General features: G+C 57.4%; 1 protein-coding gene across 2 annotated transcripts in view; it reads left to right on the top strand.

Moving 5' to 3' along the window:
* RASGEF1A (RasGEF domain family member 1A) overlaps window positions 1-24,285 on the top strand; it is a 118,232-nt gene that overhangs the window by 68,915 nt on the left and 25,032 nt on the right. The window contains exon 1 of one of the 2 annotated variants that reach the window (XM_029244967.1): window positions 11,292-11,494. The exons of the other annotated variant lie outside the window; for it this stretch is intronic. Within the exon in view, the coding sequence (XP_029100800.1) occupies window positions 11,477-11,494 (18 nt within the window). The 5' untranslated portion in view covers window positions 11,292-11,476. Of the gene's footprint in view, window positions 1-11,291; window positions 11,495-24,285 lie in introns of those variants that run through there. 2 annotated transcript variants of the gene reach the window in all.

Below are 24,285 nucleotides of genomic sequence, written 5' to 3'. Positions count from 1 at the left end.
TGGGTGTCTTTGTGGACTCTGGTCTCCTCCCCTCCCCTGGGGCCCTGGTTCTGGCTGGGAGGCTGGGAGAATGGAGAACACTTCTCTGCAGGCTGTGCCTACAACTCTCCCTCCTACAGGGTCCAGGACAGGGCTGGGACCCTGAAGGGGAAGGGCACATGCTCTGCTCTTAGCTCTGTGCCTTTACTGGGTGTCCTCAGGACAGCCGCAGCTCTCCGGGGTGAGAGGAGAGGGTACGGTGGTGGCATCCCTCAAGAGCCCGTGATTCTGGGACTGACTGTGAAAGACCCCTCCTGGGAACATTTGTGTCTGCTCTAGGGACAGGCATGTGCACAGAAGCACACACAGGTCACCTCGTGTCCGTTTGGCATCAGGTCCCTTCCTGCCAGCCTGGAGCATCGTTCTCTTTGGCTCAAGACAGGCTGGGGCTGAGCGGATTCTCATGGGCAGGCAGCTGCAGTCCATCCCCAAGAAGGAGGGCAGAACACCCAGGGGGCCACCACCTGCTCGCTCGCCAGTCAGCCCCACCAGCCTCCCCTCTGGATGCTCGTCACGGTCCCCCAGTGCCCCTCCCCTGCTCAGATGCCTCTCTGTCCACCACAGACGGCCTCTTCCTGCCACAGGAGAGAGGGCGGGGGGAGAGCCCAGGGGCCCTCGCAATGGCCCTGGTGCCTTGTCCGGGTTGCAGGATCTCAGCAGGACTATATGTGGGTATGAGAATGGGACAGTGATCAAGGAAATCGGAGGAGGAACCCAAACTCTCCTTCAAAATATAAGTAGACTGTCAAAAAGTATAATGTGACTCTCGAAAATATTGAAGCCAGCCAAGAAAATAGAGAAGCTCGAGCGTAGGAGACCATGTGTTCTGCTCCGGTTAAAACCTTTTCCTGAAGGTGGGATTCAAACATACCTGTGTCAGGCCTGGCATATCTCCACCTGCACAGCCGGCCGCCGCTCCCCCGCCGGGGCCAGGGCCTCACGGGGCCTAGGTCGCTGTCCAAGGTGTGCAAGGGGTGGGTCCCCTGCTGCCTGTGCCCGAGAGATCGCAGGACAAGCTTCTGCTCTCGACCATGAAGAGGGAGGCTTGTGGTGGTCCCAGGACATGTGTCTTGGTGGCTGTGGGCCTGGCTGTGTGTGTGAGCGGGTCCCTGGGGACTCCTGCCGGCCGGTGGGGCTGGGCCCCGCGGAGGAGCAGCTCAGGAGGAGGGAAGCCCAGGCCAGCCCAGAATCCTGCATGGAGCCCCTGTGGACCTCCCTGGCATCGGGCGCCTGGGCTTGGCACCAGGCTGAGGCTCGGCTGTGAGCAGTTATGTCTTGTTGAAATCCAGGGCCTGGGTCAGCCAGGTGCCCCAGGATTGGTCAGGCAGCCACAGGGAGGGAAGAGGCGGGAAGACTGTTCCAGAGGCCGAGGAAGGTGAGGGGGCCTGGGCTGGGGAGTGTGCGTGGAACCAGGAGAAATAAAAGTGGCAGATGCCGTCTGCTTTTTCTAGAAATGTGGATGAAAGAAGAAATTGGAAGGCAGCTAAAAGGGGTGGGAGGTCAGGGAGACTGTGTTTGTGGGTCTGGAGAAGTGCAGAGCTGAGATGAAGGGGAGGCAGAGAGAGAGGCTGAAGGGGAGAAGGGGGTGGGAGGGAGGAGAGGCCCCCGGGGGGCTCCAAGGACTGGCCCACCTGCTGGCTGGGGCTCCATCCCAAGGGGAGGATGAAGTGGGAGAGCAGACAGGGAGCCCCCAGGGACAGGGCAGGCGGAGGGGCAGAAGAAGCTCCAGAAGCATGAGGGGGGTTGGGAGGGAGTTTGGGAGCTGGGCACAGATAAGGGGAACCCAGTGAGACAGAAGAAGTCCCTCGCCTCACCTTCTGGCAGCTCCAAATTCCAGCCCCCTTGCCCCACCAAACCAGGCTGGTACTGACTCTCTGCCCCCATTCCCTACCCACAGCAGCAGGCCCAAAGCATCCAGCCCCACCTCCCAACACACACACGCTCGACAGGGGACCTCAGGTGTGAGTCCTCTGGCAGAGTCTCCCCTGAGAACTGAAGCCAGATGACCCTGTGGGTGGTGGTCACTGACCCAGCCCCACCACGCCTTCCCTGAGCATCCCTAGGAGCTCGCTGCTAGGTCAGCCCCCAAGGGCTTAAATCTGGCGCCCAGCTGCACTGGGACTGCTCAGGGTCTCGAGAGGGGTGTCAAACCCTGCACCTTCTGTTTCACACCTTCTGTTGGGGAAAGCCTCCCAGGTAGCTTGGATCTCCCTTCCTCCCTGCCCTCTCCCAACTTGGCCACTCAGTTGAGCTTCTGGAGAATTCCCAGGACAGCCATAGTGTCCAGGTGTCTCTCACTACAGGTCCCCACATTGGTCTTTCTGTGCCTTGAATGCACCAAGCTCCTTCCATTCTTGGGCGCCTTTGCACTCGCTGTGCCCTCTGCCTGGCACACCTTTCCTGGTACCTTTACCAGGACACTCCCACCCAGCAGCCCAGCCTCCGCTCCAGGCTCACCTCCCCAGGGAGGCGCCCTCTGACCCACAGACTCTGTGCTATCGCCCTTCTCATCACCAGCTGTATTGTGTTTACCATTCTCCCCTCCCACAGCCCTGAGAGTAAACCCTGAGAGCAGGGACTGTGTCTCTGAGAACTTAGCATGTAGTAAGTGTTCAATTAACTTTTAAAAAACGAATAAGTGAATAGTCTAGTTAGGAATGCAAAATGCCACCCAGTGGTTGAGGAGCCCACCAATGAGGAGCTGGAGGAGGGATGCAGATCCAGGGCCCTGGTACCCTATTCCTCCACAGCCTCACCTGAGGCAGACATCACTAATACAACACAGCACATTGGATTTATGGAGCCCAGACAGGAGCTCCGATCCTCGGGGAGGCCTCTAGGGAGCCACTAGCTCTCCTTAAGAGGTGGTGGGAAGAAGACTAGGGTATAAGGTGCACCTCGTGAATGGGCTGGTAGTCCAAGGGCAAGGCCCTCAAGCATGTTCTAAGAGTCAGGAAGGCTTCCTGGAGGAGGGGACAGGGTGGGCCTGAAAGGTATTGGGACAGAGGGGGAAGGAGAAGGACAGTGTGGAGTGTGGGTGATAACGTAAGTCTTGGAGGTAAGAATCAAGTGGACACATCCCCGAGACGGTGAAAACCAGCCCATGTGGAGAGGAGGGCACCTGTCAGGCTGACTCCCACAGCTTGCCCTGCCCAGTACCAAGCAGAGCCTTCTGGCCTGCCAGCTGGAGGGAGAAGCTAGTGGGACGTAAGGAGAGAAGCGATGAGCGCTGCTGAGCGCACGCAGCAGATCACGCTCTTGGTGGGTGAGACGGAACGGGGCCCTGTGCCTTGTCTGGAGGGTGCTGCTCCCATGCAGCCGTGCTGCCTGATGCAGCCTTTCCTGACACCCAACCAGCGGGGTCCTCAGGCTCCGCTGACTCTCCATGCCACCTGTCTGCCCTGGGCACCCTTCCTCCCTTGGTTATACCCCGGCTGGCGGGAACGGGTCTCCCTTCTCTAGGAGCCGGTGAGGGTGCTCAAGGGCAGGCCCCCCCCGTGGCCTCCCGCCAGGCATCCTCCAGAGGAGTACTGTAGCCTCACGTCCTGGTTTTAGCGAAAGAACATGCACTGCGTTATGCCAGTGACAGAGCCCTTCACGTTCATTGGAGAAAACCTGGAAAGCATTCAACGAGGACAAATGGAGAGAAGGGAGCAAAAGAGGCCATTGGAGAGATGGCCAATGGCGGGCAGGCACCCCGATTAACCTTCCAGAGGGTGTACGCCAGTCTGTGTTATAGGCACATACACACATGTGCACATGGAGAGCACAGGCACGTGCATGCACACATGTGCCCACACCATACACATGCACATTCACACACGAAGCACACACGTGCAAACACATGCACACACACATATACGTGCACATGCACAAGGTCACGTGTGTGTGCATGGACCAGTTATGCTTTCAGCCAGGCCTGCTGCCAAGGAGGGGCTGTTCTCCCGTGAGGTGCCTTGAGGGAACCCATCTCTGCCACCCGTTTCTCCCCTTTTTCCCACCAGCGACCCTGACACTTGCACAAACACCCTGTGTTACGTTTAAAGTTAGTTTTGCAGATTGCACAGGTGAAAATTGATGACTTGGGCTTTTGGTTGCCATGAAGCAGTTTGCTCCTTGTGGACGGGCCTTTCCTGCTTCTTCATTTGCATGCTGTCTGGCTCTGAGGTTGAGGCTCTGCAGGGTTCCACAAGGACATTCACGCCTTGTCCGTGTTCCCCAGGCAGTCCTCCGCTCGGGTGGGAGCTTTGTGTGGGGAAGGGTCTCCCTCCGTCTTCCCCTTTACACCCCCTGCCTCCGCTGTCCCTGCAGATACTCTCATCAGGCTCTTTATGGGCGCCTGGCTTACATCGTGACCTGCTTCATCTCAGGTAGTGAGTCCTGGTTTTGGGTGGGGGACTGAGGCTCACAGAGGCTGTGACCTGGTCCAGGACTGTCTGCTAATGACATCACAGTTCAGGGGGCAGCTCGCTGAGAGTCCCGTGTGCTTCCTGGTTCACCGCCACCCAGAGACCAACCACTGTCCTGGACAGAGTGGCCTGCGGGGCTCCAAGGCCACAGGGCTGCCCAGCCTGAGGTCACGGGCCTTCCGAAGGACCCAGCCTCAGGATCTTCGTCCTCCCAGCTTTGGGACCCTGCAAGACCCAGAAGTCTCACCTCGGCCCTGACCTCCATGTGACCCCTCCAGGGTCAGCTTCCCTGCGGCAGGGCCTCCAAATGGGGAGGTCATGTTCTCTTGGCAAGAGGAATGTTCTCTGACGATGACCAGCACTGGAAAGGACCAGGCCCTTCAATGTCAGGGTTGTCTATCGGCCAAACGGAGTCAGAGGAATGGAAACTTTTGGGGTGCAGTGGCAGGCAGGGCCTTGCCACTCCAGTCCAGGGGGAATCTGCCCAGGTGAGCAGGCAGCTTCCTCTGCAGCTCCCACCTCTGGCACCGGCCAGGGAGGCAGGTCTGGGCTTCCTTGGGGGAAGGAGTGGATCCTCTTCCCACCTTTCCCCGGGAGAGCATTCTCTCCCCTCCTCTGCTCTCAGAAGATAAATGCTGGTGGCTGGTCCCACACACAGACTAGAAAACAGCCTCACTCCGGAAGCTGGACTGGCTAGGGAGTGTTGCCTGAAAGGAAACATTGCTTAGGAGAAATTAATTTATTTCTTTGAGAACAGGAACCTGAGTGTGGCCTCTCTGAGGCCTCGGGGTGGGCTGTGGAAAGGGCTGGAGTGTGGCCTTGGGCAGCCCTCCTGGTGCTGGCGCGTCCCCACCCCCCATCCTGGCCCACTCCCCATATAGGCACCAGGGCACCATCCCAGGGGCTCCTGCAGGCCGCCCTGGGCAGGTCGCTCCACCTCTACCTGGTGATCTTCGTGCAGTGGGCTCAGGTCCGTGCTCTGCCCACCACTGCCAGCCGGGATCGGTGGGCACTCAGTGTGAAGGGGCGGCAGGACTCAGGTGGGTGGTCAGGGAGGGGCGTTGCTAGGAACTGCCCCCTTAACTGGGCGGACAGGACCTAGATGTGCTCGTGCCCAGGCTCCCCACTTCCCTCCCTCCCTCCACCGAGGGACCTCACCTGCATGAGGGAAGACCCTCCTCCCACCTGTGTTTCCTCCTTCTCTGGAAGCGGAGGTGGCACCTAGCAGGGAGGGATTACTCTCCTGATGCGCCCAATCCCCCTTCCAAAGGGCTGCTTCTCTAACGTCCGGCACCTCCTGGCGCCCTCTGTGGGAGCACGGCCCTCCCCTGCCCCGCGCACCAAATCTCTGCATCCTCCCAGCCCTGTTCGCCAGGGCCACCCAGGTCCTTCCCTAGCCCCCAGGACCCTCTGGGTCTGGCCAGGCCCCTGGGGGACCGTCCCCACACAGCCCACCTGGCTCTGCGGTACCCCTAGCACACCCACTGGTCCCTGCGCCTGGTGGGGGAGGCGTGAGAGCTGGGACAGTGGAGAGGGCCGTGCTGCAGGGACCACACAGCCCCGTGGCCAGCTGAAGTCCCATCTCCACCTGCTCCTTTCCCAGCTTGTTGACGGGAGAGTGATGACAGGGCCCGGGTGCAGCAAGTAGCCACTGTCCCAAGCAGTCCGTGCTGTTAGTCACGGTTAGTTACACGCCCAGTTACACGCATGCAGCAAGTGACAAACCCGGGGTGAGCGGGCAGTTCTACCTACAGTGGGGGACAAGCAGAGGCTATGGGGTGAGGCTCGTGGAGGACCCTGCCCTGCTGGGGGCTGTTTCTTAAGGCAGAGCAGTAACCTCTGTGATATGAGGGGGGCATCAGAACGGTCAGCTGTCCCCCCATTTGCCCTCCTCCATACCTTGTGCTTCAGTGGCACCTAAAACCGTAATGATTTGTTTGCTTCCAACATTATTCTCCAAAGGGGAGTATTAATCAGACAGGGTTAGGGAAATGCAGAGACCTGTGTGTGTTCCTCAGTGGACATCGTTGTGCCCAACTGCTCCAGGTCGCCCGGGGACAGGGTCAGCAGCTGAGTAGAATTGGCACTTCGCCCTTCCCCAGGGTGTCAGCCATGCGTGTGCCCTGAAGCTCACGGGTTTGCATGGGTGTGATTGCCGCAGGGCGACCCTGACCACCCAGAGTGCTGACTGGCCCTCAGGCCACGCCATGTCCCAGCCGGGTCCTGTTGAGCCCTCTTCGGGGGCGTGGAGGCAACAGGAGAAGGCCTCTCAGTGGACAGTTGCTGAGTGCAGGCGGCCCAGGCTGTTTCCCAGGGCAGGCGTAGAGCCTCTGGACAGCTCAAGCCCTCGGAACTAGAAACTGAGACGTCTCTAGGGCTCACCAAGTGATTGATTCATTTGGCTTCATGTTTTACCAGCCATCCTGTGAGTTGGGTGTCATGAACCCTGCTTTATAATCAGGAAATGATAACTCAGAGAGGCGCCCACCTCATCCATCGCACTCAGAGTTGGAGCCGAAGCTCTGCCTGCACGGCTGCCCTGGGTGATAAGTGGCTGGTGGGGATGGAGGAGGGTGGCCCCAGCTGGGCAGCGTGGGGAGGGGAGTCCGTGCAGGAAGGAGAGGCTGCACGTAACCTGCTCCCTCGCCCTTGGTGCTCACCCCTGCGTGGTCCCGCAGATACCATCAGACTTTCACCTGCGTCTTCTGGCAGGCTGCCCCCCACCCCCCTGCCCTGGAACCCTAGCTTCTGAGGTTTTAGCCTCTGCAGGGGCTTTGTCGTGATGCTGGTGTGGGCACCACCTGTGTGGGCACTTGGGTTCCTGCTTCCTCTGTTCTTCAAAGTTGGTCACCCCACATCAGGCCACCTTCCATCTTCCAAAACTAAAACCTTGCAGGCTGTACCTTTTTAAAGGAAGGAGCAGGGTTTTTTTTGTTTGTTTGTGGTTTTTTTTTTTTTTACCAGAGGTGCCTTTGGTCTTGAGGGGAATGAGGAGAGGGAGGCAGAGGCCACCAGTGTCCTTAAAATGCTCCTTTCCCCAGTTCGGCTTCTCTGAGTTGTGGCTCACAGCAGACTTGGGAGGGCCTTGGGGCTCAGACAGCTTTGCCTGCTCTGCTTGGGAAGTTATTTCTTTTTTTAAAACATAAACTGTTTTGAAGTGTAATGTACATACAGCCAAGTGCATGAGTCATAAATGTTGCAGCTCAGTGACTTTTCACGGGGTGAGCACGTGGGTGACCAGCTTCCAGCCGCAGCCCCAGCAGCCCCGTAAGATGCTGATTAGATGTTCTTTCGCGCCTGATCTCTTTTGCTCCACGTGATGGTGGTTGAGACTGCTCCTTGTGTGTGTCTGTCTTCGTTCATTCTCATTGCTGTGGGGTGCTCCCTGAGTGACTACACCTCCTGGCTGTGGAGGGCGGCTGGGTGGTTCCCAGTTTAGAACCATTGTGAAGAGTGCTGCTATAAACACTCATGGATGGGTCTTTGGGTGTGAGTATGTAAGCATTTCTGGTGGGTCTACACCCAGGGAGGAGTTTCTGGCCCTGTATATGCTCGAGTTTTGCAGGCACTATGGGTTCATCTTCTCATGTGGCTTTACCAGTTCAGCTCCCACCACCAGCGGCTGGGAGTTTCTGTTGTGCCACATCCTTGCCAGCACTTGGATATTTCTGCCTTTTCATTTTAGCCATCCTGGTGGGTGTACAGCAGTATCACACTGTGGTGTTAATTTTCCTTCCGTTGATGACTAATGAATGCTTTTTCTTATGTGTATCACCCTTTGGGATATCCTTTTTGGTAAAGTACCTCTTCAAGTCTTTTGCCTATTTTTAAAAAGTTGGGTCTTCTGACTTTTTTGATTTTTATGAGTTCTTTATATATTCTGGATATGAGGCCTATACTAGATACATACACCTATATCTATATCTGCACAGTTATACACAGACATACATACACACATATTCATTCAACAGATAGGTGTCAAGTGCCGCCATATGCAAACATGTCACAGTCACTGGGGCACAGCAGTGAACAAAACAGACAAGGGCCCTGCACTCATGGAGCTCGAATTCTCCCTAGAGGAGACTAACAAATAAGGAAGTAGAAAGAATATGTCAACTGAAGTAGCCATGAGAAGGAAAGTTCAGTGGGAGAGGAAGTGTGGGAGTGGAGGTTAACACTGTAAATATGTCACCGAGAAGGTGACACGTCAGTAAAGACCCAAGTGGGAGAGCCACGCAGACACGCAGGACCGGCGGGGGCAGAGGTGAATGGAAGGTGGGAGGTTTCACATGGGGGCAGGCCAATGGGGCCTGCAGGGCCACTAGGACACTGGCTTTCATTTCACTGAGGGTCTGGGCAGAGGAGGGGCAGGACCTGACTCAGGTTTTAACAGGGCCAATCCAGCTGCTGTGTTGAGGCAGGACAGGTGGAAGCAAGGACACTGATTAGGAGCTTGTAGCAGTGAGTCCAGCCTCCTGTCCCAGTTTCCCGTCTGTCCCAGGTGTCCGTACTTGTGAGGATGTCCAGGGTCACTGTCATTCTGGAACCAGCCTTCCTTGCTCTTTGCTCAGAGCATCCTCTCATGGTCACGGGATGGATGCACTGTTCCTGGCCTCCTGGCCAGCCCACATCATCTGGGGTGCCTCATCTTTCCAGAAGCCCCCAGCACATGTCTGCTGGCCGCACCACAGCTGGTTCCTTCTCCACTTTCTAAAGCCAGCTCTGGCAAGGTCATTGTGTTCCTGTGCCAGTCCCCACAAGTCCTCCCTGCAGCACCTTGCTCTCTACGCCCAGCCCCACCCACAGGTTCAAGCAGGGTAGCACCCTGGCAGGGGACAGCCCTGGCACGCCCATCTCCCTGCTGCCTTGGGATGCGGATGTAGTCCATGTACACACATGAATGCTGAGGTCACACCTGTGAGCAAAGGCGAGAGAGCACCACCTGTGTCTGTGAGGACATTCCCGTTGCAGAGGCTACTGGCAGAGGGTGCTCCTTCATCCCGGGGAAGCATCTACTTTTTCAAGGTTCTTAGGGATGCTTGTGAAATTTGTGAGTGAGCATGTACAGAAAGGTGCAGTGGTGCTGCATATCGGCCTAGCCAACTCCTCTGGGCCATAACATCTAGAGAAGCAGAGGGGAAGGCTTGCTCGGGGTGCAGAGGGTGTTAACTGCCCACATGGACTTCCTGAGGAAATAACTGTGGCTGCCTGAGGGCCCAGATATCCTGCAGGGCTGTGGGGTAGGGCCGAGGACAGCAGGGGTAGGTGCCTGGCAAGCTCCCTCAGGGCAAAACCCCTCACCCCTCTTGGCACTGTGGAGCTGTCTGAAGGGGAAGAGTGGCCAGGCGGGCTCAGGACCAAGGGCCCAGGCTGATCCTGGTTCCACACGTCCCCTGCGGAGGCCAGTGTTAGCTTTGCATCGTCTGACTGGCCTGAAATGAGATGCAGAAGCAGCAGGGGGAGACGGACAGTGTGGAAGCTTGGGGGGCTGATGTGCCAGCAGTCTGCAGCCCCGGTCATTTCTGCTAATGTTGCCCCCCTCTTCCCGACTGCCCACCCACAGGAGCAGGTGCTGTAGCAGTGAGACCTGGGTTCCAGTCTTAGTAGAGAAAGTGGGGTGGGGGCAGACCTCCATGAGAAGGACGGCTGTCTCCAAACTCCTGCATTCTCTTGGAGGAGGCTGGTGAATGGACTCAGCACAGCCCCTAATTCCTCAAGAAGGAAATAGCTGTCCAGCAGGACTCAGCCTCAGGGCCAGTCTTGCTACTGGTGAGAGAACAGGCAAAGGAGAACGGGTAGCTGGGAAGAGAGATGGCTGTCTCACGGGCTGCTGGGGGCCGGCGTCCTGGGACTTGCCTGGACACTGACAGCATCACCTCTCCCCATCCCAGCCCCAGGGCTTGTTCCTGAGCTCTTCCAGATCCCACCCCCTCCCTCTCCCCACTCAGCCTCTGGGCCCTCCGGTTCTAGATCTCCCAGAGAGGGCGCTCTTCCCTCAGTCCACCTTTTCCTTTCAGATTCTCAGAGCCCGCGTTGGGGGCAACGCAGGAACGCGAGGGAGGGGAAGATCCGTCACCGGACAGGATTCTTTCTGAGCGCCGGGGCTCCTGGGGGCGGGAGGACGCCTCGCTGTGCCATGTGCCAGGTCCGACCCACGCTGTGTCTTAGAGTAGTCCTCCCACAAAAGCAGCTGCCGTGTCCCCTGTGTTCACTCAAGGAAACGGAAGGACAGAGAGTTCCGTGGGACGCTCGAGGCCAGAGCTGTGTGGAGTGAGAGCCCCGTGAGGGGAGGCATTCAAGCCAGACGCTGGCCAAGCACGCTGCCGTAGCTCTGTAGTGGACCTCTACGATGAGGTGAGGTCGGGGAGGGGGAAGAGAGGCTCGAGGGAGGATATGGGGGCGCACGGGGCTCTCCGTTAGCTGGATCTCACCAGGACGACCGCTCCTACCGCGCGCTAAGCACCGACCCACACGGCCCCCCTTCGCAAGCCCACCCGGCGCACCCAGCACCGACACCCTGCCATGGCCTCCGTCCTGACGCCACGGCCCGCTCCGCCTGCACTCCCAGCGCCCCCAAATCCAGCGCCAGGCCTGTGTGCCTTGCCCACGCCGCGCCACTCCCGGCGCCCCAACCCCTGCACCTTCGCCACCGCTCTCCAAGCAGCGCCCCGCCCCTCCGGTCCTTTCCCCGCCCCCTGCGCCACGCCCCCCTCGAACTCCACGATGCCCCGGACCGCCCCTGGCCCTGCCTCGAGGTCCCTCGGCCCCACCCCGAGGTCCCTCGGCCCCACCCCGAGGTCCCTCGGCCCCACCCCGTCCCTCGCTACCCCTTGGCCCCTCACCTCCGCCCCATCCAGAATCCTAGCGTTCCCGGCCCTGGTCGGGCCCCGCCTCCCGGGAGGAGGCGGGCGTGGGGTAGTCCGCGGGCGGGGCGGAGGGTTGGAGCTGCAGTGGCGCGCGGGGAGAGAAGCGGCCGCACGCGGGACGCCCGGGGCGCCGGGAGACAGCGCTGGGAGCAGGCAGCCAGGATGTTTCTGGAGCCCCAGGTAGGGCTGCGGCGCGTGGCAGGTGCGGGGCGGCGGGTCGCGGAGGCGGTGACGTGGACGAGCTCGCAGGGCAACCCCTTGGTTGCAGTCGGACTGCGGGGTCAGGGGTTCCTGCGCCGCCGAGCTCGGGAAGCAGTCCTGACCTCCGGACAAGGAGTGTGGCCATCCTGAGGACATCTTTGGCCAGGCCCGGAGGAAGCCTGCCCTTGGGAACCACTCTCTCTGTGGGTCCCCACTGGGACACCAGCTGTCAAGTGGGCTGCGCCCAGGGCTCAGAACGGATGGGCAGCCCAGGCTGCTACCTGGCACGGCCTGCGGACGCCGGTGATAGTCTGTGGCCGCGTGGCACCTGCACACCTGGTAGGGACCCATGTGGGGTGGACAGGGCTGGAGAGGCAGGAGACAGCAGCCCCAGTGACAGGGTCGGCAGGAGGGTGGCTGCCCTGGGACTGGCACAGACAGGCTTATAAGCACCAAGACGACAGTGGGTCCTTTTCTGGACTTGAACACAGAACCACCTGTTTGCCCTGGAGGAGGTGCCGGGAGAGGAGGTCTGTGATGAGGTGGGCACGTGGGAGGTGTGTATGTGTGATGTGTGGGCGAGAGTGAGAGTATGTGAAAATGTGGGCATGTTTATATATGGAGTGTGTGTGTGAGAGAGAGGGAGAGGCAGGGCGGGCAGGACTGTGCCTGTGTGGGCCCACAGACACCTGTGTATTTAAGGAGAGTGAGGCCCAGCCTGGGGCTTCCAGGGGTGTGGACCCCAAGGTGAGGGGCAGCTTCCTTTCTACAGGAAGGGAGGCTGAGAACCTGTCCTGGAATTAATCCCAAGCATGAGGCAGTGTTGCATTTCCATGGCTCAAACCCTTCCTTTGAGGCAATCAGGCAATGTGATTCAGGTGCCGCTGCTCTAAGCCCTCAGCCTGGAGCTGACCGGCGTAGATCTCAGGCTCAGTGCAGCATGGGGCACAGAAGGGGGCCACAGCTGGGCTGACTGGGCCTGGCTGTGCCCAAGAAGCAGGACTCATTTAGTCCTTCATTCTTTCACTTATTCAGTGCACATTTATTGAGCACCTGCTGTGTGCAGGCACCATGGATTCAGCAGGGAACCAGAGACACCACAGTCCCTGTCCTCATGGCTCACCTTTTAGCAAGAGAGACAGGGAAAAAGAAAAGCACAATCAAGAAATGGAATATGGAATGTTACATGGTGATAAGTGCTAAAGAGAAAAAGTAAAGCAGGAAAGAGGAATAGAACATATCAAGGGTACATATCAAGGGCAGGGTAGTTTAGGTTATCAGCGGCAACCAAACAACCCCCAAAGCCAGGAGCTTATAACAACACCTTGTAATTTTCACTTATCAGCGAGTTCTTCATGGTTTGGCGGGGCCCTGCTCCAAGCCTTCCTCACTCAAGGACCTGGGCTGACAGGTCCCATGGCAGAGGGGGAGAGAGGCCCTTGCACTAACCTTTCAGTGCCCCAGTTCAGAGTGCCACACGTCACTTCTACTCACTGCTCTTGAGCCAGATGAGTCACAGGGCCCCACTCAGTCTCGCTAGGACCAGTAATGACAATTCTGCTCAGCCTGGTGAGCAGGGGTCCAACACGTTTGGTGCCCAGCGCACTGACCATCAGTGTGGGGCAGCTGTTGTGCCTTGGGTGGGGCAGTCAGGGGAGGCCTCAGCCTGAGGACCTGCTGGAGGAGAGGGAGGGAGGTACGCGGCAGTGGGAGCAGAGGAGCACAGCAGGAAGAGGCCAGGCAAGGCTTCGAAGAGGACCAGACTGGAGGCCGGTGTCAGGAGCAGAGCTGGCGAGCGTAAGCGCAGGGGCCCAGGGGCTCAGGCCAGGGAGGTGGCAGCGGAGAAGGAGAGAAGGGCCGATTTACTCTGAAGGTAAAGCAGGTGGCCTTGCTGACGGTGGAGCTGTGGTGTAGAGATGGAGAGGAGACAGCCGACTCCAGGAAGGAGAGGCGGGAAAGGATGCAGGTGGAGCGGGGGTGCGGTCGGGGAGGAGGTGGGACAGGTTGGCACCCCGGGGCGATGTCTCCTGGCACTGGCTGGGTGTATGGAGTTAGGGGAGGGTCTGGCCTGGGGTGCTAATTTGGAGCCCCAGCTTGCTCCATCCTGCAAGCCCTTGCTGCCTCCTGGCCACGCCGCCTACACCTGTACCTGCTGGCTCAGGACAGCCTGGTCCAGGCACCACGCCCTCATCTTGCTGGGCCTGCCAGCTGCTGGGGTTGGAGGAGCTTCGTGTGAGCTCCACCGGGGGAGGCAAGGTGAGGTGGGGGGCCACAACATCTTGTGTCGACCTGGCTGCCGTCCCCGTCCGAGGTTCAGGAGCACTGGGGCAGTACCACCTGTAGGTCACGTACCCACCAAGCACAGGGACCACAGTGGTGCAGGGGCTTTGCGAGCTAGGCCATCTGGGAGAGCTGCTTGGGGGTGGGGAGTCACACACTGGCTTTGGGATGGGTAGGGTTTGACTTGAGAGACGGAGCTGAGGTACCTGTGGAAGCTGCCTGCACCCTCCACAGAGCTGGGCTTCTTGGCCCTCACCCTCTGGGGAGCTGCTGTTGAGTGACCAGAAGAGGGCTGGTCTGTCAGGACTGTGGTGTCACAGTCCTGACAAACAATCCTGATAAAAACAGGTCAGCCAGGAGACCTGTTTTATCTCCCTGCTCTTCCTTCTCCTAACCCACTGGAAACCCCCTGCTCATCCTTGGAAGCCCACCTCCAAATCACCTCCTCCAGGATGCCCTCCTTGACTTCTCCCTACAGAGATAGTCCCTCCACCCTTGTGCCCCCTCAACACCCAGCCAGCACAGACCTCTAATCCCGAGTCTCTCATGCCGCACTGCGGTGTTCCTTCTACCCCTAGTGGCACACACTGAGCTCCAGCCAGCACAGACCTCTAATCCCGAGTCTCTCATGCCGCACTGCAGTGTTCCTTCTACCCCTAGTGGCACACACTGAGCTCCATGGGCTCTTCCATTTCCAAGTGTGCGGCACAGATCAGTAGGACCTCAGGGGTGTGTTGACTGAATAAGTGAGGGAAGGGAGAAACAGACACGAGGGCTGGAATGGCCCACGGAGACTGCCTAGTTCTGCTTCCATGTGTTACACGTGGGGAATCTGAGGCCCACAGGTGCTGCGGCTTGCCTGAGTTCAGCCAGGGTGTCAGGGGTCACAGCTGGCCCCCTGCCCAGGATGTCCACTATGCCAGGTTCTGGGCTGGCTGGAGCCCTGTGGGTTCCAGGACAAGGGGAGCCCAGAGGCAGACAGATTGGAGGGCCCTGGGTGATAGGTCATGTGGACAGTGGCCCCGGGATCTCCAGAGGAAAGCAGCCAGGGACCTCCACCGTGGTTCTTTGCTTCTCACCCCCTGGAGCCCTGCAGCCCCCAAGAGTTCTGGCCCTGTGGCCTCATGGTCGCCAGCCAGCCGGTGGGGTTTCTCTGGCAAACCCACTGCCCTGTGTCTCAGCCTCCAGGGGAAGAACCCCACCCTCACTGTCCTGCTCACACCGGCCTGCCTGGCTGGGGCCAAGCCCACGGCATTTCCCAAAGGTCAGTGTCGCTGCCGCACAAGCCGCCCCCTGTGGCGAGTGTGAGTCAGAGGACTTGGAGCCAGCTCTCGCGTCTCCTTTAACCCTCACGAGGTGGCTGTTCCAGTGACACAAGAGGAAGCTGAGGCTCTGAGGTGTAAGGCAGCGCCATGAGCAGAGCAGGAAGAGGCGACATTCATTCTGGGGCTGGCCGACCCCAGAGCCTGGCCACCCTGCGCGCACCAGGGCCCCATGCAACCTCCTTAGAAGAGGGGTGGCAGCCCCCTAGAGATGCCCAGCCCAGAGGGCAGAATGCTGCGGTGTCAGGGGTGTGTGGCCAGTAAGGGGGCTGTGGGCTGGGTGGCTGACCTGGGTGGCAGGGCAGGCCCACTGGGAGCAACACGTCCCTGCCCAGAGGCTGGGAGACCTGCAGAGCTGGGAGGCCCCAGGGCACACACGCACGCACGCACGCACTCACGCACGCACACGGGCACTGGCTCACACACACCCTCCTCCCTTCTGCCGCTGGGGTGGAAGCACGCACTCCACACGGACTGAGTCAGGATGTCTTTGGGGATGGGAATGCCTGTCTCCAGGCGAGGTTGATAGGTAAGACAGCGATCTTTAAAAAATGTATGTTAGGTAATTGGTAATTAAACTCTCAGTATTTTGAACAGATTTTTCAGTTGGGCTCCCTGGAAAAGCCAGAAATGAATTTAATTCATTTCTAATGTATCTTGTTAACATTTTCTTCTCTTAGTGTGTTTTCTGAAAGGTACAAAGCAACTTTATTTTTTTATTTATTTTTTAACATCTTTATTAGAGTATAATTGCTTTACAATGGTATGTTAGTTTCTGCTTTACAACAAATTGAATCAGCTACACATATACATGCGTCCCCACATCTCTAGCAGTTGTCCTTGGCTTGATCTTCATGTTAATGAGGAGGCCTCTAATGTTTTACTGTTAAGTCTGAAATTGGCCCTAAATTTCAAATACATAATCTTCATCATGAAGTACCGAGAGTGTACACCAAGAATGGATATCATATGAGGCTTTCCTGTATATAGCAGAATCATCAAATTCCTTTCCTCCTTGGACCTATTAATGTGTTAACTTATTAGCTTTTCTGAGCTAAATCATCCTGTTTCTGGAATAAATCCCACTGGGCCAGGTTCGATTGTGCTTTGAAACGCTGCTGGGTTCATTCTGCCGATATGTTGCTTGGGGTCTTTTTCCTCTATCTTCATAGGTAAGAATTTATACCTACTTTTCTATTAGGGGAGATATTTGTCACATTTATAAATCATGGTTATGTTAGCTTCATAAAATGAATAGGAAAGGTTTTCAATATGAATTATGTAGTTGAAATAGTTTAAATATCATATAAAATTATCTTACTCTTCAAGGGTTGAAGTCACTCATTTTGGAAACTGGCTCAGCCGGGGCTCGCTTTTGTTTTTCTCTGAGGTTTAGCTGGCTGTCAGCTTACTTAATTTGTACTATGGTTATTGGTCTTCTTGCGATCTAAACATTTCTAGTCTATCTCGGTTATTCATATTTTCTAGGTAATATCCTAGTTCAAAATGCTTTCAGACCTTTTAGCACAGGTTTACATCATCTATTCGTTTAAAGTTTCTTCTCCACATCTGTGGTTAGAGTCTCTTTCTCATTCCTCTGTTTTTGCATTTCTCCCTCTCTTCATTCCTTTCCTCCCTCCCAGTCTCGATCCTTCCCTCCCTCTTTCCCTGTCTGCCAGCTTCCTTCCTTTCTTCCATCCTTTTGTTGATTAGAATTGCCAGAGGTTTATCTTTTTAATTTGTGTTTCCCAAAGAAAATCGGCTCTTGAATGTAGTCAGCAAGTTCTACTGTCTTTCTTTCCTTCAATCCACTCATTTATCTTTTAGTAATTCCTTCCTCTAGTTTGCTTTGCTGTATGTCTGTTTTGTTTAGAAGCTCTTTTTAAATCAAGTGCTTAGTTTGTTTTCATTTCCTCCTGTTTATTTAAAATACATTGAAGTCCATGAATTTTTCTCTGAGTACAGCTTTGGCCATGTCGAATTTCATGAGGAGATTTCTTATAAGGGTTATTTTTCTGATGTGTCTGTAATTGGAGTTTTGATTGCTACTTGAACACAAACATGATTTAGGGAAGTTTTTTAATCAAGTGGGTGAATTTTTTGGGTTCATCGTTTGTTTATTAATATCCAGCTGTGTTTATTAATGTCCAGACACATCATTCTGTCACCTGTACATTTCTGTTTGGGTACTCCATCAGGGTTTCATTGGTGATATGATGTATGAACAATGTGGATGAGTACTCTCGGGTAGAAGAATGTGCCTTGCTGTCTTTAGGCCATGGGATTTCATGCATTTTTCTCCTTATGTTTCCATTCCCACGTCTTGAGAGAATGCCCTGCAGTATTTTCATTCCTTTCTACCACTCGTCTCTTTGGGTCTGAACCACGTGTCAGGAATTGTAGAAAGTTCTAGTTGTCATCCTGCCTGTCTCTGGTCCACGAAGAGGAGCTCCCTGCTCTGTGCTTGGGCACCGGCCCCATTTCCTGGGCACAGCGGGACAGGCGTGTTCTTGGCAGTTTGCCTTGCACTTTCAACTCTTGGCAGAAAGAACCAGCCTGCAGGCAGGAGCCGTGGGCTGTTCCTGGCTCTGCCCTGCCAGACAGTGTGGCCTCAGGCTGTCCTTCGCCTCCTGGGCCGCACCTCATCTGGACAATGGTCAATAATGCCTTGGAGGGCCCTGTGGGGATGTGTAGGACAGCCCAGTAGGTGGAAACCCCCTGTGAGTGTCACTCATTGGCAGTGAGGCTGCTGAGCTGTTTCAGGGAGGGTTTGGATCGGGCTGTCCAGCAAGGGGCCCCATGCGGGCACGTGCACAGCTGGCCCTTGGACCCTGCCCTGCTCCCCACAATGCTGCGCTCACTGGCCTCACCTTGCACACTGCCAGCAGGTGGCTCCTTCTGGGCCAGGCCTTGCCCATCTCGCGGGGACCCTGTCCGGCTCCACCTGCCTTCGCCTCGCACCTGCCCTTCCTTCTCCTGAGCCTGCGCTGATGGTCCTGGGTTTCCTATCAGATCGTGGTGGTTACACACACCAGGATTCAAATCCCAGCTCCCCTACTTTGGAGCTGTAAGGCCTAAGGCTGATGACTTAAACCCTTGGGGCTTTGTTCCTTGTCTGGAAAATGGGGTGACAGCTGCCTTGCCAGCAGTGTGTGCAGGGTGGTATGCGGGGAAGTGCACTGCCCTGGGGAGGGATGCAGGCAGCTGTGCTGCTGGTATTCCTGGGAGCTGGGCTAGACACCTGGTTACCAGCCCCCAGGGCCAGGGGACATAGGGCATGTGGCAGGAAAGCTGCTTGTGTACAGAGAATGTGCGCAGGGAGTGGGAGATGTTTCTGCTGGAGGGTCAAGACGCACGTCCTGGTCCTGTTTCTGTCCAGGCCCAGCAGGGAGCTGGGCGCCTGCTGCCCTCCACCAGCAGGTTAGCGTACAGAAGTCTCCAGCTCCTGCAGTGCAGCGGGATCCCAGGGCTGCCACTCTGGGTGTCTGCCAGGAGGATGACAATTCAAGTGAAGGAAATTGATTTTTATTTGTTTTTAAACACAAAGGAAAATCGTTGCTCAGCCTAATTAGATGTCATTTAAAAATAAAAGGACTTTCTGTACCCTGGCACCCCCCCCCCCCCCCCCCACGCAGCCTGGGGGGGGGAGTAGAGGCTGCTACTCACTCCTGGAAAGGCTTGAGCGTGGCTCGGACCCCGCCCCCCTCTCTCCCTAGGGGCCCAGCCTCCCTGCCTCCGAAGGACCCTGACCTCTGACGCAGTCCCCTGTTATCCTGCTCGTTCACAGCCACGCCCTGCCGCTCCTTGGGGTCCTGCCTGGCTCCTGTGGCCGGAGCAGGGGGAGCCTGGGTCAGATGCTGCCGCCTGGAACCTGGGGTTCTTGTCAGGGGGAGCTCTGAGCAGCAGCCTTAAGTGGATGCCCCATACAGGAAGGGGATCCCAGAGGTGCCGTTCCAGTTGAGGTGGGGGTCTGCGCCCTGCCTTCCAGCCCGCCCTCCTCCATGGCACCTTGCCGGAACCCCCAGAAATGACAGGAGTGCCTCCCAAGGTTATGTCAGTTTCCACACGGAGTCTGAGCGTCACCCGGCCGCGTGCAGGAGCGCAGGGTGACCCCTTTGGAATCTGAGGCCGGGGGTGGGGTGGGGGGGTGGGGGGTGGTGGAAGGGGAGGCCCTGGGCACCCTCGCCCTGCCCTGAGGGCCCTGAGTGGGAGGCCGGCTTGCCAGCAGCCCGCCCTGTGGGGAGAGGGCAGGGATTCTCTGAAATCCTACCTGCTCCTCCTCGGGCCTCTCAAGGCTCAATAATGGGATGGTTATTGGTGGACAATGACATGTTGTCCCTTGAGCAGCCACCAGAAGAAGCTGACTGGACAGAAAGGCAGAACAGAAGGAGGAGAAAACCCCAACGCGGCAGAATCTGTATTTAGGAGTGTGAGGAGGAGATGGCAAAATTCCTGTAGTCAATTCAAATAGGATTTGGTAATAGGAAGGAATTCAGAAGGAAAAAAAAAATGAATCATGCATCTGTAACAAAGCTTTAATTGTTTAGCATCTCTTGGAGGCCGGGCCTTTGTGGAGAAGGCGCCGAAGTGCTGCGTGGCTCTGACTCCCATGCCAGCCACCTCCTGGCTGGAGCCCAGCCTGCAGCCCTCCACTGGGGCCGGGCCTGCCCTGGTGGCCCCAAGGGTACACGAAGGTAAATGTGGCTCTTCCTCCCGGCACTTGCGAGTACGGTTTCTTGAAGCTTGGTTTATGTGAAAAACGTCACCCCTCGCCCTCCTGCCCCCGAGGCCCATCAGGCTGGGAGGATGGGAGCTGCAGGGTGCTCCCGCGGCCCCGCCTGCAAGGATGGGGCCGGCCGTGCCCTCAGGAGGACTTCTTCCCTGCTGGCAAGGCCACAGGAGTACAGGGGTGAGGACTAAAGAGGACATGTCACCCCTACCACTCCCCACCCCGGGCAGAGCAGCCACCTCTAAGGCAGAGCCAGTTCTTCTATTTAAAAAAATTTTTAGAAAACTTTTGGCCGCGCTGCAAGACTTGCGGGATCTTAGTTCCCCAGCCAGGGATCGAGCCTGCGCCCTCGGCAGTGAAAGCAGAGTCCTAACCACCGGACTGCCAGGGAAGTCCCCAGAGCCAGTTCTGAGCGCCACCTGCCAGGACAGGGCAGTGCAGCCGGGCCAGTGGATCTGTATGGTTGGACAGAGGAGGCAGCTTCTCCCCACTTTCTTCCTGGCCGCACCAGGGCCCCGTGGCTGCCCAGGCTGCGGAGAGGGGAGAGGGCCTCAGAGGCGGGATCAGGAGAGGGGCAGTACCATCTGCCATAACTGTGTCTAGGAAGGCGGTGGGTAACCTGGAGGACAGGTATCCCAAGTGCCTGTCAGTGTCCTGCAGTTCTGACTCCACCGAAACCAGCAGGTACTAAGCGTGTCTGGAGCACGGTGGCCTCCGGCCGTGCTCACTGTTGCCTGTGAAGTTGCTGCTGCAGGTGCCATTTTACAGAGAGGGCTCTGGGTCCCAGCTCATGGGGTGGCCGGGCCTCGCCCAGCCCGTGTGCAGCCAGATCTTCAGCATGTGGTCCCAGCAGATAGGACCAGGGCTTCTGGAGCTTAAGAGACACACATTTCAGCTCAAAGTTAGGAAACTCTGAAAGCTGGGGTTTGGGGAGGGGAAGAAGGGCCCCCAGGAGGGAGCTTTCTGCCTTAGGAGTGTCTGGGTTCAGGCTGGCAGCTGCTCTCCCGACCCTCTTCTCCTCTTCCAGAGCACTGCTCTCCTTCTAACCCCTAATATCACATCCTCATCTGTGTGGTCATCACGCCTGACAGCCACAGCCTGTGCCGGGGGCCTCAGTGGGGACAGAGACCCTGTTTCCTTCATTGGCAGATCTCCAGTGTGTAGGCAGGTCCTTGGTGCCATTTGTGAATGAATGAATGAATGAATGATTGGTCAGTCTGTCGGTTGAAGAGCAAGGGCTCTGTGGAACACCCCACCTCCTACCCCACCCCAGTGCAAATGACATCAGAGAACCAGACAGTTAGCCCTAGAAGGGTGGTTGGGTTCATTGTGCAGATGGGACAGGAGGCCTGGCCTCAGCTGCCCGAGGTCTGCAGCCGAGCTGGGTTCCAGTGTTGCTGGCCCTGGTTCAAGCAGCCAGCATGGGTCTCTCCCTAACTGTGGCCTCTGAGAGCTGATGGGGCTCCTGCCTGGCTCCCACCAGCTCTGGATTTTTCTGGAACTGGGATGAAACCAGAGACAGTCCCTTGAATGCACTCATTCTGAAATCTCGGCCAAAGGCTGCCCTCCTGGTTAAGTGGCCCACCAGGGTGTGGGCCAGGGCTGGCACCCAGCTCCCCCCAGGAGCACTTTCTCTCTCTCTCCTCCAGCCAACAGAGGGGAGACTGGCAAGATGTGTAATTTTCAGTTGCTAATTGTGATGCCCTGCAGCTTGCTGAGCTAAAAATAGTCTCCATTTTGTTGAGTAGGTTAAAAAATAGAAGTCCATGTGCTGCCTCCAAAAGAAGCACCACTTGCAAAGCCTGGCAGAGGCAGGGGGCTGACTCCTGCCCCTCCTCCACCTCCCAGCAGATCCCTGGGGGCTCATGCAAGATGGGCCCTCAGGGCCATTTTTGTCCCAGTTTTCCAGGAAGCTGGGATGCTTAACTTGGCATCCATGGATGAGCTTCTGGGAGCCCGTCAATCCCTGAAATCATATGCAGAATGCCGTGGGAATGGGCACTTATCCATGTGCCCAGGGCGAGGGCCTCAGCCTTCATCTGATGCTCGGAAGGTTATACCCCGGCCAGGCACAGTGATGAGGAGAGATGACAGTCCCCAGAAGGAGCAGGGCAGTGGGGCAGGCAGGCCTGGACAGACCTACTCACCACTGCCTGCCTAAGCAGCCTAGTGCAAGTCATGGGCACTTGGCATCCTCATCTAAGAAGTGGGCATCTCCACACCGCCCCCCGTAGGTTGGAGGGATTGCGTTGAGATGAGATATGTAAAGCCCAGCACATGGCTGGGCTCCCAACTCCTGATGATAAACATTGAAAGTACCAAAGGTTAGTCAAAGAAAGCTTCTCCCTGCTTCTCCATTTCTTAGAAATTTCCGGAATTGCAGACTCCAAGATTGGAAGGGATCCTGAATTCTGACTGTGCCCTGGGAACCTGCCCCAGACAGCTCCTCCCTTTCAGAGTTGAGTGGAGGGCCTGACACTGCTCCCGTCCAGCTGTGTAGCAGGCTGTCCCCTCCCTGGGCTGCTGTCCCCATTCTCAGCTGGGGCCGAGCTGGCTGTGTCTGAGGCTGCCCTGGGGGGGGGGGGGGCGCAGTGAATGCTCGTTGAGCACTGCCACCCCTTTCACAGGATGTGCCCCGAGGGCAGAGGTGGTGTTGGGAGCAGGTAGCTGGGCATCAGAGGCCAGGAGGGCTGCGGACCCCGGAGAGCCCACGGGTGGGGTCCCTCCCAAGTGGCTCCTGAAGGATGAGGTCCCTGCCTCACCTGTAGCCCCAAGTCCCTTCCTGCCATCCCCTCCCAGCCCGCCTTCCTGCCCAGAGCTGGGGCATTGAACCGGAGGCCCCCGGGCCCTGCTTCTGGGCAGGGACCTTCCCCCTCAAGGTCCAGGAGGCAAGAGATGAGGTAGGAGCAGCCCCGGGGCATGGGAACACCTCCAGGAAGCTGTGCAGCGCTGCCCCGGACAGTTGTGAGCACGGACAACCCTGCACACAGATGCTGCAGTAATTGGATGTTTGTCTCGAGTCAGTGTCACGTGCATTCCTTACCCAAGTATGTTTAAGTAAATTGTTTGTGACAGCCTCCACTGTGGGAACCTTTTACGAGACCATTGGGCAGTGTCAGGCCTCCCCAGGGCTTGTTGAGCCTCTCAGTAGAGGAAGCAGGAAAAGCACTTGGGAAAGGCCTGTACCCAGGCCTGGACGAGTGTGTGAGTGGAGGACATGAAGATACATGACGGTGTAGCCATGGATGCATCCGGGTGCACACGGTGGGCTCTGGCTGTCGTAGTGAGTCCAGCAGCCCTGGCTCAGCACCATCTGGGCCACTGTCACAGCTGCGGCTCCCAGGGGTCCAGGGGGCTCCTGTGTGATGAGAGTGGAGTGCAGGGTCTCTGAAGGCCATCTTGGGCACAGCTGGAGTTTGTGAGCGGAAGGACTGTGCCGCGGGTCACAAAAGCCGTACACACATGCCTGTGTGTGTGGCCGCCCCTCCCGGCGGGTGTCCGGCTTTTGCACGCGTATAGCCAGGAACAGATACTCTCCTCCCGATTTTGCTGCCTGCAGGCTCCCCTTCGCTAGGGCCACATTAGAAAGCACTGCAGCAGTGAGCGGCACCCAGATCTCTAGCCAAAGTCTCTTGAAGAGGGACTTCCCTTGCGGTCCAGTGGTTAAGACTCCGCGCTTCCACTGCAGGGGGTGCGGGTTCGATCCCTGATGGGGAACTAAGATCCCACAAGCTGTGTGGCGTGGCCGAGTCTCTTGAAGAGGCTGCAGAAGGGAATTTCATTCATAATCTTCTGTGGCAAGTTCCTAAAAACCCTCTTTTCCCATCTCTGCCGGCATCTCTCACAGCAGTGGGGCTGCCTAAGATCTCCTCTTACTTCCCCACTGTGCTTCCCTCTCCTCCTGGGCCCTCAGTCCAGCAGCTTCCATGTCCTTGATGCTTTGGAGCGGTGTGTTCCTTAGAAGGTGTGCGCATGTGTCTGTGTGTCTGTGTGTCTGTGTGCGCTGTGTGTGCAGGGCAGCTGCACGTACTCAGAAGCTAAAGGTTTTCACCGAGTGCCTCAACGGGGCCTCCAGCCTGAGTTGTGTGGACGCAGAGCTCTGGGCTGTACCCGCAGGAAGGAATCCCATGTTCATGCAGGCCTTGGCCGGGCTGAGCGGAACCCAGAGGACGCTGTTTACTTTCGGAACTACGACACGCCGGGTGTGTGAGCACTTGTTCTGGGCTGAAGCCACCCTCCTTGCCTTCTCCCCTCCTGTATCCCCACACCCAGGCCGGGAAGTCTGGGGACCAGTGTCTTGTTTGACAAACAGCTGGGGCTCATAGGGATGGAGTCACTTGCCCCAAACCAACAGCTGGAGAAGGCCTGGGCCAGGGACTGGGTGTGGGGGCTCCTAAGCTCTGGCCCTCTGGGCACTCGGGAGCCTTCAGCTGTGCCTC

The sequence above is a fragment of the Monodon monoceros genome, unplaced genomic scaffold (genome assembly GCF_005190385.1).
Source record: "Monodon monoceros isolate NGI ecotype Baffin Bay Population unplaced genomic scaffold, NGI_Narwhal_1 Super_Scaffold_4, whole genome shotgun sequence".
NCBI classification, from domain to species: domain Eukaryota; kingdom Metazoa; phylum Chordata; class Mammalia; order Artiodactyla; family Monodontidae; genus Monodon; species Monodon monoceros.
The sequence above is the reverse complement of the archived record's forward strand: the minus strand, read 5'-3'. Positions and strand labels throughout refer to the sequence as shown.